The sequence below is a fragment of the Oryzias latipes genome, chromosome 21 (genome assembly GCF_053564925.1).
Source record: "Oryzias latipes strain Hd-rR chromosome 21, Olatipes_Hd-rR_3.1".
NCBI classification, from domain to species: Eukaryota; Metazoa; Chordata; class Actinopteri; order Beloniformes; family Adrianichthyidae; genus Oryzias; species Oryzias latipes.
The window spans coordinates 32,875,761-32,891,165 of NC_136257.1; the positions used below are offsets into that span (position 1 = coordinate 32,875,761).

The 15,405-nt window shown below is 44.2% G+C and overlaps 1 protein-coding gene across 1 annotated transcript; it reads right to left on the reverse strand.

The window, feature by feature from the left end:
* Positions 1–6,376: 6,376 nt before the first annotated feature.
* Positions 6,377–13,512, reverse strand: LOC100125517 (UDP-glucuronosyltransferase). Its single transcript, XM_004086921.5, has 5 exons — positions 12,558–13,512; positions 11,945–12,076; positions 11,598–11,685; positions 7,347–7,566; positions 6,377–6,813 (listed from the first exon to the last, which is right to left on the reverse strand). Exons 1-5 carry the CDS (start codon positions 13,416–13,418, stop codon positions 6,531–6,533), a joined length of 1,584 nt encoding a protein of 527 aa, XP_004086969.1. The 5' UTR covers positions 13,419–13,512; the 3' UTR covers positions 6,377–6,530.
* Positions 13,513–15,405: the final 1,893 nt, after the last annotated feature.

Here is a 15,405-nt window from a genome sequence, read left to right on the forward strand (position 1 = left end):
GACGGCTTTCCTGCTGAGTTTTATAAAGAATTCTGGGAACAGCTGGCACCAACGTTTTATAAAACAGTCACATTTATCAATGAAAGTCAATCACTACCACCTAACATGAACTCAGCCAACATAATCCTTCTTCTAAAACCAGACAAAGATCCCACTAGTCCTTCAAGCTATCGCCCCATTTCTCTAATCAATGCAGATGTAAAAATTATCTGCAAAGCACTAGCACAGAGAATAGAAATAATCACTCCTCACATAATTCACTTCGACCAAACTGGATTCATCAAAGGCATACACTCGGATGACAATCTCCGAAGACTCGTTAATATCATAAACTTTGCCACCATTAAAAACCAGGAAATGACTATACTATCGCTGGATGCTGAAAAAGCCTTTGATAGAGTAAATTGGAAGTTCCTTATTGCTGCCCTCCATAAGTTTGGTTTTGGAGAATCATTCATCAAATGGATCAAAATATTATATCACAACCCCAATGCATCAGTTAGAACTAATAAACAGACTTCCAACAGGTTTTTTCTTGGAAGAGGAACCAGACAGGGTTGCCCACTCTCTCCTTCTCTTTTTGCTATATTTATCGAGCCTCTAGCTGCAGCAATAAGACAGAATGAGAGTATTAAAGGAATTAAAACCAAACACAGCCATCATAAAATTAGTCTCTATGCAGATGACATATTACTGTTTTTAAGTAATTTACACTCTGTAAATGAAACAGCAACAATCATTAATGAATTCCATTAATTGGAATAAGTCTGTTTTATTACCACTCAACAGGAATGCGGAACAAAGACTCACAATACCAGTCAAATCAGGAAATATTAAATACCTAGGTATCAATTTTTCCCCCAAACTATCAGAACTGGTGCAGCTAAACTACACCCCATTACTGAAAAACATACAGGACGATCTAACACGCTGGACCAACCTGCCTCTGTCCCTTATGGGCAAGGTAGCCACGGTTAAAATGAAAATCTTACCCAAAGTTAATTATCTCTTCTCAATGATTCCCACACAACCGCCATTAAAATGGTTCAAAACATTAGACTCATCCATATCAAGCTTTCTATGGAGCAATAAACCTGCAAGAATTAGTCTAAAAACTTTAAAATCTACAAAAAGCTGTGGAGGATTAGAATTACCTAACTTCCACAAATACTTTCTTGCAAATAGATTACAATACATCTTAAAATGGTTAAAAAATAATCCAGAAACCAACTCATGGTTAGACTTGGAACAGGCGTTATGTGGAAAGATCAACCTGTCAGATCTACCATTTATTAGCCAAGCGGTTAAAAAACAGGATTGTTTTCAAAGTATTAATATAAACACCACTTTAACAGCCTGGTGGGACTTTCTCAAAATATCAAAATCATCAATTCAACCATGCAAAATGAAACCCATCTGGAACAACCCAGACATCCTTATAAACAAAAAAACGATTCACTTCCCAGCTTGGCAAGCAGGGGGCATAAAACAACTAGAGCACGTAACTATTGATAGAAGATTCATAACTCCCCAGGAACTTCAAGACAAACATGGAATATATAACTTCTTGGAATATCAGCAACTTAAATCAATTATTACTAAAAAGTTTAAATACAGAGACAACGATTTTAAGCTACCAGATGTAGTTACCACTCTGACTAATTTCTCAATGAATAAAACTCTCTCCAAAATATACAAACTTTTATGTAATTTAGATAATAAATTGGATTTGAGCATCAGCACAGATGAAAGTTTCTGGTCAGAACTTTGTCAAAACACCTTTAAACTGACAAAAAGTCCAAATCTGCAGCTAATCCATCTCAAAACTCTTCACAGAATTTACTATACTGGACAGAGGATGTTCAAGATGGGTCTCAGTAACTCAGACATTTGTCAGCACTGTGACAGTAATCTACCTGACAGTTACATGCATGAACTATGGTTCTGCACGCCTGTCCAGGCTCTCTGGCAGCAGGTATGTGTCGATCTATCAGTCTGGCTTAAGGTTTCAATCACAGCTTCACCGTCACTTTGTGTGCTTGGTGACATGAGTGCCATCGATGTAGAAGGAGGATTAGGCTCTATCATTTTCATAACTCTTTGTATTGCTAAAAAATTATTTTAATAAATTGGAAAAACAAGAAAAATATAAATATAAGTCAACACAGAAATCTGCTGCTTGATCACATCAACCTGGAAAAAATGTCAGCCCAAAGTTCAAGTAACTTTGAAAGAATTCAGTCTCTCTGGTCTCCCATAGCTGACTTAGGGGGTGGGGGGGCCTGGTCGTCGCTGCTCCTTGCCCTTCTGCCGTGGTTCGGGGTGGGGGTCGGGGCCTCTGGTGCCTGGCGGGGGGTGGTGGGGGCCCCGTTGGTCGAGGGGTCGGGTCCGGTGCCTGGGTGGGGGGGCTTGGGCGCTGCGTGGTCCTCTGGGCTGGGGTGTGGGGGTGCGTGGTGGTGGGGGTGGGGTGGGTGGAGTGGTGGTCTGGCTTGGCTTGGGGGGGTTGTCCGTTTGCCTGTGCTGGGGGGGGTTGGCGGGGGGCCCTGCTCGGGGGGGGGGGGGGGGGGCAGCGGCACTGGATGGGCCCATCTACACCTGGGGCTGGGATCAGCCCTTCCCTGGCTCTGGGACGGGACGGCCCTCTTGGGACCCCCGGTCGCTCTGGGTGTGTCATCCGCTTTGGCTGCGGGGTCTGGGGTGGGGGTGGGGGGGCTTGTCGGTCGTGTCTTGTGGGGGGCGTTCTGTGGGGGAGGGGGAGCTCACTATTGTTACGGGACATGGGGGGTTGACGGGTCGGGGTCTCCGCTGAGGCAATCCCCGGTTGCCCCGGCCGGTTGGCTGCCTCGGTCCCGTCGAGGCCTGACCAGAGCTTTTCTAGGGCCGGCGTTTGGGGGTGGGGGCCTGGACTTGCTCCGGGGGGGGGGGGGGGGGGGGGGGGGGGCGCTTTCTGGCTCCTCTCTCTCTGTGTGGGGTGGGTGGTGCTGGGCCTGGGGTGTCTGCGCCTCCGGGGATGGGGCCCCTGGGCTGGATGGACCTGGCCCCTATTACATTTTGACCACCGGGGGACAGTCTACCAGCTGTCCCCAACTTACCCCCTTCCTCATATAACCTCATATTAGGGTGAAGGGGGGGGGGGGTTTAGCCTGCGATGCGCCTTGGGGTGGGATACTTGGCAGTGGCCCTCCTACCATGGTTGCCGTATGGAGTGGGTCCCCCCTCTTTCCGTTTTATTTGCACCTTAGACATGTAGGGCCCTTGGTAGGGGGGGTGCTTGGACATCACTGCCAGCAAGCAGCAGATGTCCTCCTGGCACCCTACCCGCCAATTTTAACCGCACCTTAGACATTTAGGGCCCCTTGGTGGGGAGGGTGAGGGGACATAACTGTGAGTAATTAGGAGATGTCTCCTTAGTGCCCTACCCGCCAATTTTAACTGCACCCCCCTTAGTACACACACCCCTCCCCCCTCAATATATACATCCCAACATAAACACACACACATGCACACACACACCCTCTCAAACACACGCACACACATTTTGCAAGGAAGGTGGGACCTAGGACCATCTGTCCCCTACCCCTTCCCTGGTGGGGGGTACGGGGCCCTTAACAACGGCGGCCGTGTCCCTTGGGTGCCGGTTTCCTGGGCCCGGCGGTGCTCTCTCCATGCGGGGAGGGGGTTCACATTACACCTGAGCCGGGGGTGTTCGTGCCCCTGGGGGGTGGGTTCTGGTCATTGCCCCTGATCGCTGTGCCACGCCAAATTTCCAACTGTGGCCGAGCCTGGTCAGGCCATTTTTACAACACCCCTTGTGGGCCCCCTTTTTCCCCGGGGTGCCCCCCTCCTGGGCGGGGGCGCTCTCCTGGTTGGGCTGGGGCGGCCCTCTCTTTCCCCCCATGTCTCCCTGCTCTCTGGCTCTGGGGGCCTCGCGGCGGTCCTGCTGGCCCTGGTCTGGGTGGCGGATTTGGTCGCCCGGGGGGCGGTTGTTCCCTGCCGGTTCCCGTGTGGCGTTGGGGGGGTTCCGGCGGCCGCTGCTGCTGTGGCGAGGGTCTTGGTGTGGGGATGGCTGGGCACTCTCCTTCCTTCTTTACACATTCCTCCATCCATTTTAGAAGAACATAAAACCTCACCTGAGCAAAGGTGTTAGCTCACCTTTGCACTAATAGTTTGCGTGATAGAATGAATGAAATATTTCACACTAGTTGGTTTTAAGGCATAGGTATGCGTGTGTGAACACTATCTGTTTTGTGTACATGTTGACATGTGGACATTTTTGCAGCTAGCAAGTGTGTTGATAACATTTGAGTGTGTGTGTGGACAGGCCCCGCCCTGTTTGTACTACATTTGAACCTTACCGTAATGATAAACAACCAGTAAACTTGCTTTATGCTGCTTCATGGTCTTACCCCCCCCCCTCCTATTATCACCCTCTTACCCCCCCCCCCCCCCCCTCTCCCTCTAACATCCCTCTCTCTTCTTCCATTCTTTCCTTTTCCGTCCGGTCCAACACCAAAGATTTTCAAACCTGATTGAAATTAATAAAGTTTGGCCTCAATTACAAAAGGGGTTTATTCAGACATACCTTTGGTTTGTATGAAGATTAATAACCCCTGTTGTTAAAGTAAAATATGTCCAACACAAGAGGCCCTCAGCTCTCATCTGCCTGCCCAGCTGTTGGACAGGACAAATAAAAAAAAAAATCCCTGTCAAGACCTGACAGAAGCTTGTTTGACATGAGAATGTCATCCAGATGTCTCTTTCATGAGGACAAGCAGGAGATTTCATGAATAATAATAATAATTAGTTTGATAAGTCTTTGTAGAAATATATGAATGCTGATTGCATTGTTTTGTGCATTATTCTTGCCTTGATTGATTAAAATAAACCATTTCAAATCAAATCAAATGAAAATCAAAGACCAACCAGGAAGGTTTTGTCACTCAGCTGGTCTGGAAATTCCTCATGGAAAGAGCATCCAAAAAGTACTATTACCGATATTACCGCTACTCACGTAGAAGTCAAAGATAGTCCTCTGAGTAAGTAAGTAAGGGTATAAAAAATGCAAATAAAAATATAGAAACTTCTTAAACATATTTGGTCAAAACAATAAGAAGGAGCTTTATAATCCCAAAGGAAATTAAAAAGCGGCCAGCTGTTTGCATTCAACACACACAATAAATCAATACAAGAATAAAGCCATAAAACCATCAAAAGGAAAATCTATTAGTTAAAAATAGTAAAACATTTAAAGTATATAATAAATCTGTTGCTTTTAAATTGTAATTACTTTGTAAATCCTGGTATTTTCAGGTGAATATTGAAATTTACAGCTGAGGGACATCTGTCTGTTTACAGGCTGTTTGGTAACGTCTATAATACATTTTTATGTGTTTTCTGCTAAATATTCCAATCCTAACCCAACATTTCAAGTTTGTTTTCTTTTTTTTTTCCAGTCATGAGTATGTTTGACCACATGACATCATTGCGTTGTCCATCAGCGAGGTCTCGTGAGGGAAACTGTGGAGCTCTCTCATCCAACGATCAAAGATCATAAACCCCATCAGAGCGAAGACACTTCAGCGCCGTTCATTCACGCCGTGGTTGGAGGAGCGCCATCGCTGGCGGACTGGCGGACCGAGGAGTCAAAATGTGGAAAAAAAGATTCAAACTCTTCAATAAAAAACCTTGTTTTGATGATGAAGATGCAGCAAATCTTTGTTTTTTGACTGAAAGATCATGACTCCCTGAGAAGTGAGAGGAATGTTATGATTGTTGTGTATGTATTTTGTCAGAGCAAAATCCTACGGCGAGGCCAATATTTCTGTGGAACGGCCAGCCTGAGGATGTGAGGGCTTCCCCCTCTGTGGAAATGTTTGAGCAGGCTGGCAAATGCAAAACACAACAGCAGAAGATGGAGAAAAAAATGAACGCCAGCGAGCAGCTGCTAACGGAAAGGGAATACCCTTAAAACCGGGAGTGAAGCAAAAACTTTACCTTGCAAAACATTTAGTCATTTTTACTGTAGCAATGGGATTTTTTGAAAGTGTTTTTGAGACATTTCATGTATTTATAATGTCCACATAAAGAAAACAGTACTAAATAAATCTAAAAAATCCTACACGATTGCTTTTATATGACGTCCCTTTCTGTAAGAAGCCGAGTCTCCGCTTTCGTTGTTGTGTTTCAGTATTTGGTCATTTGTACAGGGATTTGTTGTTGTTTTATCTTAAACGTAAGCGTGTCTTGCACCTCTCAGCCGCCATATTGATGTGCAGGATAAGTCCTGTTTAAACAAAGCTGAATTTGAATTTGTATGCATCACACCGTGGAAAGACCCAGCTATATCCCGAGAGATCAAAAAAGTTTAGTCAAAAAATGTAATTGGAGAAAAAACTGTTTTTTTCTTTTTATTATTTCAAAGAGGGGTTTAGGAAATCATTGCTTATGGATGTCTTACACTTTGTACACACACGTTCACACACAAACAGTGCACCTCAATGAAACTTCACAGTGGCGTTTGAACCGTTTCCTCACTCAGACTTCTTCTTTGAGCTTCGGCGTCCACAACACTTGCGAACGCCGAACGAGCAGCATTTCAGAGTCACCCACAGCACGGTGATGACGACGATGGCGAGGACGCCGATGACGTCCAGGCTGTGGTACTGAAACCAGTTCAGGTCATGTGCAGCCACCCGTAGATGTGTGGCTCCTTTGTGTCTCATGACAAACTCGGTCCAGAAAGTCGCCAGTTCCAGCGGCTCAATGGGCCGGTCTAAGTGGATGGAGGACAGAGTCGCCATCCGCTCTTTGTAGCTGAGGGAAAAGCAAAAGAACTTTGTCAAAAGAATTAGTCGACATAGTGAAAACGTAAGCTTAATTGGTGGGGCTCCATGTGTGGAAGAGCCGTCCAACACCAGCCACTTTCTTTTCAGGCATTCTTGGGTTTGTTTAAGCTTTCTGACAGTTCAGTCAAGCGTTCCATCTCACACAGATGGCCTCTATAATGATGTCAATCACAGAGGAGCAAAATTACTTAAGGTGCTCTGGTCGTTATCCTTTCACCTCTTCTACATATATGTCATGCCATGCTGGGTTCAGTCCAAAGAAAAAGGTCCCCACACTTAAGAAGTTTGTAAACTCTGTGATGCAGAAACCGGCTTGACGTCAGAATTCCTCAACAAACCCAAAGTGTCATAATAAAATGCTAAGAATAGTTTGGCATCTTGATAACATCACACCTAAAATTAAAAACAGAATAATATACGATGCGTTTGTAAACATTGTTTTCTTCTTCTTCTTCTTTTAAAATCCAGGACTTAAATGTTCTTCAGCTGTCACATGGTCACCTTTTGTCATAAATGAGTTTCTTCAGTGCAGCCAGTAGAGTTTCAGTCGTCACGTCCAACATGCTGAGCTTCTCTGCAACCCCGCGAGCCACCAACCGATGCACGTTATCCCCCTGGTCCCCGAAAAGAGGAAACATCAACATGGGCACCCCGTTGCAGATGCCCTCATAGATTCCATGGGTGCCTCCATGAGTTATGAAGACTTTGATTTTGGGATGGGCTGAAAAACAAAAAGAAAGCAGCAACAGTTTATAGAGTTTCTTCTCAATTTGTAGACATTTTATCAGGGGAAAAAAAGCCAATCGAAACTCTAAATTAACTAAATTGCTATTTTTTTGGTGAGGATTCTGGGCTATGAATTGACATGCTTTAGTCCAGGGGTGGGCAAACATTTTGACCCGTGGGCCACAAAGGATTCTAAAATGTGAAAGAAGGGCCGGACCTTGAGCAGATCTGTGGAGCGTTTTGGTAATCCACCTCATTGGAGAAAGAAATAATATGGTATGTGGATGAAAATGGGCTTTCATTTTGGTTAATTTCTTCTTTCTCTTTCGGCTTTTCCCATCAGGGGTCGCCACAGCGAATCATCCTTTTCCACCTCACTCTATCATGAACATCTTCTATCCTAACATTAGCCAACTTCATGTCCTCTGTTAAGACATCCATATATCTCCTCTTTGGCCGTCCTCTTGCCCTCCGGCCAGGCAGCTCCATCTCCAACATCCTTCTACCAATATATCCACTATCCCTCCTCTGAACATGTCCAAACCATCTCAGTCTGGCTTCTCTGACTTTGTCGCTAACACAGGCAACATGAGCCGTCCCTCTGATGTACTCGTTCCTTATCCTGTCTAACCTGGTCACTCCTAAGGAGAACCTCAACATCTTCATCTCTGCTACCTCCATCTCAGCCTCTTGTCTCTGTCTCACTGCTACCGTCTCTAACCCATAGAGCAGAGCTGGTCTCACCACTGTCTTGTACACCTTTCCTTTGAGTCTTGCTGGCACTCTTCTGTCACACAACACTCCTGACACTTTCCTCCACCCGCTCCAACCTGCCTGCACTCGCCTCTTCACCTCTTTTCCACAATCCCCATCACACTGAACTGTTGACCCCAAGTACTTAAACTCCTGCACCTTCTTCACCTCAGCCCCCTGTAACCTAACGCTTCTACCTTGATCCCTCTCGTTCAGACACATGTATTCTGTCTTACTACGACTGACCTTCATGCCTCTTCTTTCCAGAGCAAACCTCCACCTCTCTAGCTGTTCCTCCACCTGCTCTCTACTCTCACTGCAAATTACAATGTCATCCGCAAACATCATTGTCCAGGGAGATTCCTGTCTTACCTCGTCTGTCAGCCTGTCCATCAGCATAGCAAACAAAAAAGGACTCAAAGCTGATCCTTGGTGTAGTCCCACCTCCACCTTGAACTCCTCTGTCTGACCTACAGCACATCTCACCACCGTCATTTTGGTTAATTTAATTATTAATTATTATTAATTTTATGACATATTTTAAAAAAGAACATTTAGGAGCTTTTATTTCCAAACTATTAGTTTTGTTCTTATTTTTGTGCCATTTGCATCAATGGGTTGTTGTTGCAAAAATGGTGTGTACATGTGGTCTGAGAATCCATCTTCTAAACCAGTTTTGTCCCTTTAAGGGTCACGGGGCTGCCGGAGTCCATCCTGCCAGCTCTGGGGACATCCTGGACAGGTCGCCGGTCTGTCGCAGGGCCACGGGGAGAACATGCAAACCTTACACAGAAAGGTTCCCCACTGGTGTTCTGGTTCAGGTCCCCCAGCCGGTACGGTACTTAAACTGGGGGCCTTCAGGCTGTGAGGCAAGAGCGCTAACCTGGTATGAGATTGATCAGAAAAATGACAGCTGACTCGGAAAACGCGTGAACAGCTAAAACACGACAACTCTTCCAACACCTCACAAACGCAGAACAAGTTATAATCAATAAGTTATTCACGTATTATGTGGACTTGAGTGGGGGGGTCACTGATGTGGACAAGTCCCCAAAATATTGTTTCCCCACTTCAGTGCAAAGCCAGATTTGTATTGCATCAGTTTAGTCAAACATCTTATGGTGTGTATGGGTGTGTTTATGTGTGTGTGTGGGGGGGGGGTCATTGTATGGGTTTTAGACTAAATATTTGTTTAATGTCTTGTCTTTTGTTTTTAAAATTTGACTATGTTTTTATGTAAAGCACTATGAGTAGCGCGAACTGAAAAAATTGCTATCCAAATAAAGTTTGATTTGATTATTATTGGTTATCAATATAATCTATTCCAGCATTAATTGTTTAACGTGCAATACACCTCCCGTTCAACTCAACTTAAACTAAATGATTACGTTTCAAAAGTGATGGAAAACATTGCATCTATAACTAAAATCTACACTTCTACACAATTATAAAAATTTCTTACAAAAAGCAAAAGACTGGAAGACGTCCAAAACCAAGACAAATCCAAAGTGGATAAGCAGTAAAGTTTTTAATGTGAAATTTAAAAATGTTGCTAAATTCTGTTTGCTTTTTTTCAGAAACCTTGTCTCATCTGCTGCAGATTGCCTGGGGGGTATTCCAGAAAGCATGTTTAAACTACCCTGACTGTAACCCTGAACTCTGGCTGAAATCCGCCTGAACTTGCTTACTCTGGGTATGTTGGTTCCAAAAGACCGGATATGAGTTAGTGTAATTACACTCGACTTGGTAACCCTGGGTTAACGCACGTGCACAGCAGGTACACAAAGACATTCTCAATGGATCGCTGATTTCCGGAGTCACCATGGAAACGCGTGGAGAAAAAAAGAGAGCTCTATACTTCAGTGAGACGGAGTCTGAGATTTTAATGACGGCGTATGAAGATTATAAAACCATCAAAATAGTAATATGGCTGCATCATCAGCAAAATAAAGAGTTTCTGCTTGGAAACAAAGAACAGAAAGTAAACGCACGAGTTTCTATCTCATTTCATTTTTCAATGTGACACACAATTTAACTCAATTACTCTATAAATTTATATATATATATATAGAGAGAGAGAGAGAGTCAAATTTATTCAACCTAATTTCTTACGTCTATCCAACTCAGTAATTGTTTTCACAACCCAAATTTACAAATTTATCTAACTAAATGTCATATTACTCCAATTTATTAAATGTTTTTTCATCTTAATTGATTGTACTTCTTGAGCTCTCATGTCTAAGTTTGAGGCAGGAGATATTCTCATTTTTATAATATTAAAATGAATGTGGTTTTGCAATCTGAAGCACAGATTCATTTAATGTGACTCCGACTTTAACTTCAGATCTTGTCACATTGCTCAGCACTAGTGCTGCTGAATAATCTCATCATCTTCTCCCTCATGGTGCAGATAGAATTAAACATAATAGGGTAAAATAATAATAATAATTGATATTTTATTTATCCCACAATGTTGAAATTCTTCTCCGCATTTTGACCCATCCCCTGGGAGGAGTGGTGAACTGCAGACTAGCCGCGTTCGGGGGGGGGGCAGCTGGGTGGGGAGAGCGGGGATCTAACCACCTACCCTTCAGTTGTTGGACGACCTGATCTACCGGCTGAGCCACTTGCCGCGAAACACAGTAAAACAGCTAAACAACTAAACACATTTGGTCAAATACCCACACTTAAACCCAAATCCGTCCAGACAGGCAAAGGGAATGATATCCCAGAATCCTTTGCGGTGCCAATCTAACAGCAGCACCAAAGTTACACCTACTTAATTAAATTAATTTGAATTAAAGGAAAATAACTGTCTGATAACTGTGTGTTATTTTTAAGCTGACTTCAGCTCTCTGAAAACAAACTAACCTTCAACTAAACCTGCTCCAGACCAGGTTATGTTCAGAGCATTAGTTGCTATGGCAACTTGACAAACCCTGAAACATATCTCTGTTTTTGGAACCGAAAACTGAGGTTATCCGCTAACTTAACATGGTAACTAGCAAAACCTGCTTTCTGGAATACCCCCTGGATCAGGTGTGTTTTGCCAACAAGAAGCTGCAACCGCAGGTTAGTAGGACATTGGCCGTTGAGATCTTCCACCTTGTCTGCTTTATAGTTCTCTCTGCTTTCTGCTGATTGGCCGACTCAGATTTCATTCTGATTGCCTGAACACACCTGATCCAGGTGATCAGCAGCAAGAAGATCTGGACAACAGCAGCTGGGCAATCCTGCAAAAAACAGTCTATGCTGATGAATTTTTCTCCTTACCTAAAAGGTCATTCTGAGGTAGCCAACTCATAACTTTAACATTTTTGGGCATATCTTCGGGCAGCTCTCCTGTGTATCTCCACAAAACCTGAAACACAAACCACACCACGGCGTTTTGAGCACATGCAGACGCTCAGAGGTTTTGCACATTTACCGAAAGACCAAGAGCAAAGTCCAGCCAACAATTCTGATCAGACCTTTCACATACATGCACTCAGAAGGTGGACACCTCTGGTTAATGTGTCGTGTTTCTATAGCGCAGTGGTCTTTTACATGAGAAATGTCATGGGTAGTTGGGGTAAAGGTTAGCTGAGGAATGTGCGGCGAATGAATCGGCTCATATTTACCCTCTGGGGGATCTGGCGGAATGCATCGAAGAACTGTTTGGCCTTCTCCGCAGGCATTGTGGACACCATTGAGCCCAGCGTGAAGACGATGAAGCCGTCGTCTCCTGAGCCGTCCACAAACTCCTGCAGGTCCTGCAGGGAGGAGGATGAGGCCGAACAGTCACCACATGAACAACACAGCATCTTTTTTTTCTTCAAAATCACTGTTAATACAGACAAAAACCTATTCATGGATACAAAAAGGCATCAATTTCACTAACACTGTGCCACAGATATCTGTTTTTTCCAATCTGAAGCACAATGTCATTGTGATTGGATCAACAGGCTGTTGTTTCTGCTGAGCTCTGTTGACCGGGGCCATCAGATCTTAACTACTCTACCACAATCTATAAATCCACATTGCGTCATCCTCAGAAGCAGAGAAACCAGTTCCACTGATGCATTTGCAAGTATCGGTTTAGTGAATGTCATTTTTGCCCTCAGCAAGTACTACAGAATGAAATTAGACTTTTAAAGTGAAACATGTTAAAGGGATTACGCTTTTGAGTCTTTGAACCTTCAATTTAAGTAGGGCTGCATGCTCACTTGCTCCTAAATGTAGTGGAGTACTCACGGTTGGGAGAGGGGCTTTCTTGGCACAGTTGATTCCACCAATCAACACCATGTTTGGCATGAGGGGTCTGGGCCATTCAAAAGTGAAATCATATCTGAAGAGCCAGATCGCCCCGTGGCTCAGGAGATCTTTGTAGGACATGCCACTTTCGATGCGCCTGCTAACCAGATCGTCAAAGTGCTGGTAAAGCACCGTGCAGACGTAGGACTGCACGTTGTACATGAAGAAGTTCTTCACTCTCTGCAGGAAGTTCATTTTGTCTGTGCTCCCGGAGTAAAACACGGGAACAAAAGAAGGCGGAGAGGGACACTGGTTGGCCTTGTAATCCAGCTCACATGGAAGCCCGCGCAGAAAATAAACAGCTGGAATGGAAAACATCTTAGCCAGGATGGAGCCGCAGGGAAGGAAGGGGTCGGTCAGCATGGCATCGAATCCTTCTCCTCTCAGCCTCTCCATCAGATCCTCGCTGTCCAGCAGACTCTCACAACCTTTCACCTGCAGGGTGGTAAACTCCACCAAACGCTGCACATTGACAAACATATCTGTAAACTCTGGGGTCTTGACGAACACCGACTCCCTGAGTTTGTCAAACTTTCCATTCAGTTCCTCCTGGGTGAAGGGAACTTTGTGGACCTCCGTCTTGTAGTCCTTCGAGCCTTTGATCAGCAGGCTGCTTTCAGGCACCAGAACTGTGACCTCATGGCCTCTGCGACTGAGCTCCTTCACCAGAATCTTCATGCTGAGCCAGTGACTTCCATCCACAGGCATGACCAGCACCTTCCCCCCCTGAACGGGCCCCAGACTGAGGCAGCACAGCCAAGCCAGCAGCCCTGCTGTGGGAAACCACCCTCTGACACCCATCGCCTCCTCCTTTCCTGCACTCCAAATTGACTTGTGGAGAGCTGGAGGTGCCTGTCGGGGAGGCGGCTTTATGTGCGTGCATGCGAGGGAGGGTTTCCTGACTCCACAGGAAGTGCAGGCTGCACTTTGAGTCAAGCGGTTACACAACCGCGGAACCAGCAGAGGTTCCCCGGAGGATTTCTTTAGGAACTTCTGGCATTCAGTGTGTTTCTGTGCTTTATTGTTTCAACTCAACAGGACTTACTGAGAACCCACTCACTCTGATCATGACAAAGTCCTCCAAGTTTACTTTATCATTTTCGTTTTCCCCCTCCCACTCGGATGTTTGCTTGCTGAAAGCATTTACCCATTTCTTCCTGGTTTTACAGTGTCACGCACTCAGGTATTTCTTCAGCCTTTGTAATGACAAGGTTGCGTGCGAAGCATATTTGTAACATGAAACCGATTCCCATGGCTTTGGCAGTGGTGAGGGAGGGGGATACCATCAAACAGGCTGTGCGACACATGGAAATATACATTTTTGTTCCAACTTTCAACTGTAGGCGAACACCAGTGTCTGCACTGATTCCTACAAATGACTAAAAAGAAATTGCTGTGCGTTTCAAACAAAGCAGAAGTTTTGCCTTCCCTTCACAGAGCGGTCAGCTGTGATTACGGGATGAGGAGAGACCTCTCACAGAGAAAGCGTGCGCTCACATGTGCGGACGTGAAGTTAACGAAAGCAGAAGAACAAAAGCAAACAGCTTACAGTTGTCTGCAGGGTGTGTGATGCAGGAATTCAAGAGGAAAACTGAAAGCAAATGCACACAAGTGACTTAAAATGCTTCTTAATCAGGACCCAAATGATGTTAGTGCAGGCAGCTGCTCACTTCAGGAGGAGATTGATGATGCTCTTCATGGATTTTATATGTTTTATGTATATGCTAAGTTAAAATACATTTTTAATTATACGTATATGTATACATATATACTGTGTGTAAAGACATTTACACCCTAAGGTTTCCTGTCCTTTATAATGTCATGAGAAGAGAACCAACAAAGCCGGCTTCCTGGGAGGCAACAGGCATAAACACCATCCCATAATTACACCCTACCAAAGATGCCAGTTTGTAAAAAACAACTGGAGTAAATTCTCAAAAACATAAATCTGACTTTTTGAAATGAAGATTTTAGAAACCTGTTAGAACAAACTAAACTGTGGTTTCTATTTTTGCTTTAAGTTATTTATTAAAGTTTTGTTTTGTTTTTTCAAATAAAGCAAAAATCTGGCAAAAATGATTGGGAAAAAACAGATTCAGGTGTGTTGCAAATGTTATTTATTTGTGCCTTTTTTTTGGTAAACGTGATATTTATTCATCTAAAAATACACATATTGCTTTTTTTACCCCTCAACATTTCTGGTCATAAGAATCAACCAGGAAAACATTTCCCTGTGAGTCTGTTGTTGGGCCTGAAGGTTTAAGGGCCCGGCACATGCATGTGTCCCAGCTGGGACCAGTACTGCCCTCTGCTGGACCAAAGAGTCTGCTTGACCCAATCTTTAGAACATTCAAAGCAGTTTGGAAATCCAAAAAGGTTATCAAAATCCTTAAAAGACATCTGCTCACAAGGCCGTCGTGATTAACCCTTGTGCCATCTTAGATGACCCCCCCTTACATTGACGTGTTCTCCCTACCATGACAAAGGTGGATAAAGGTGGAAAGATTTCACGTAATCCATGGACACCAGTGAAGATCACAAATCATTGAAGAAAAAAGGTTCAGAGCTCTGTCTAGTGGGTCTAGATGACCCAACGTTAAAGTGCCTAGGATAGCACAAGGGTTACAGTACAAGCATGATATACAACAACAGGAAGCATGATTATTTTTACATATTTTATTCCTTTTAATTTGAATGTGGAAACTTTAATTTAGTTTTAAACGTTTATTTAAGGATGTTAGAAAATCAAATTCAATGGTGCGTTGATCATCTCTTGCAGACAGAACAC

Coding starts and splice junctions, on each gene's coding strand:
- LOC100125517 (XM_004086921.5), bottom strand. CDS start 13,418: ATGGGTGTCAGAGGGTGGTTTCCCACAGCAGGGCTGCTGGCTTGGCTG. Junction 7,567..11,597: donor ACCTCAGAATGACCTTTTAG/GTAAGGAGAAAA, acceptor TTTGTTTTTCAG/CCCATCCCAAAATCAAAGTC. Junction 6,814..7,346: donor AAACTCATTTATGACAAAAG/GTGACCATGTGA, acceptor CTTTTCCCTCAG/CTACAAAGAGCGGATGGCGA.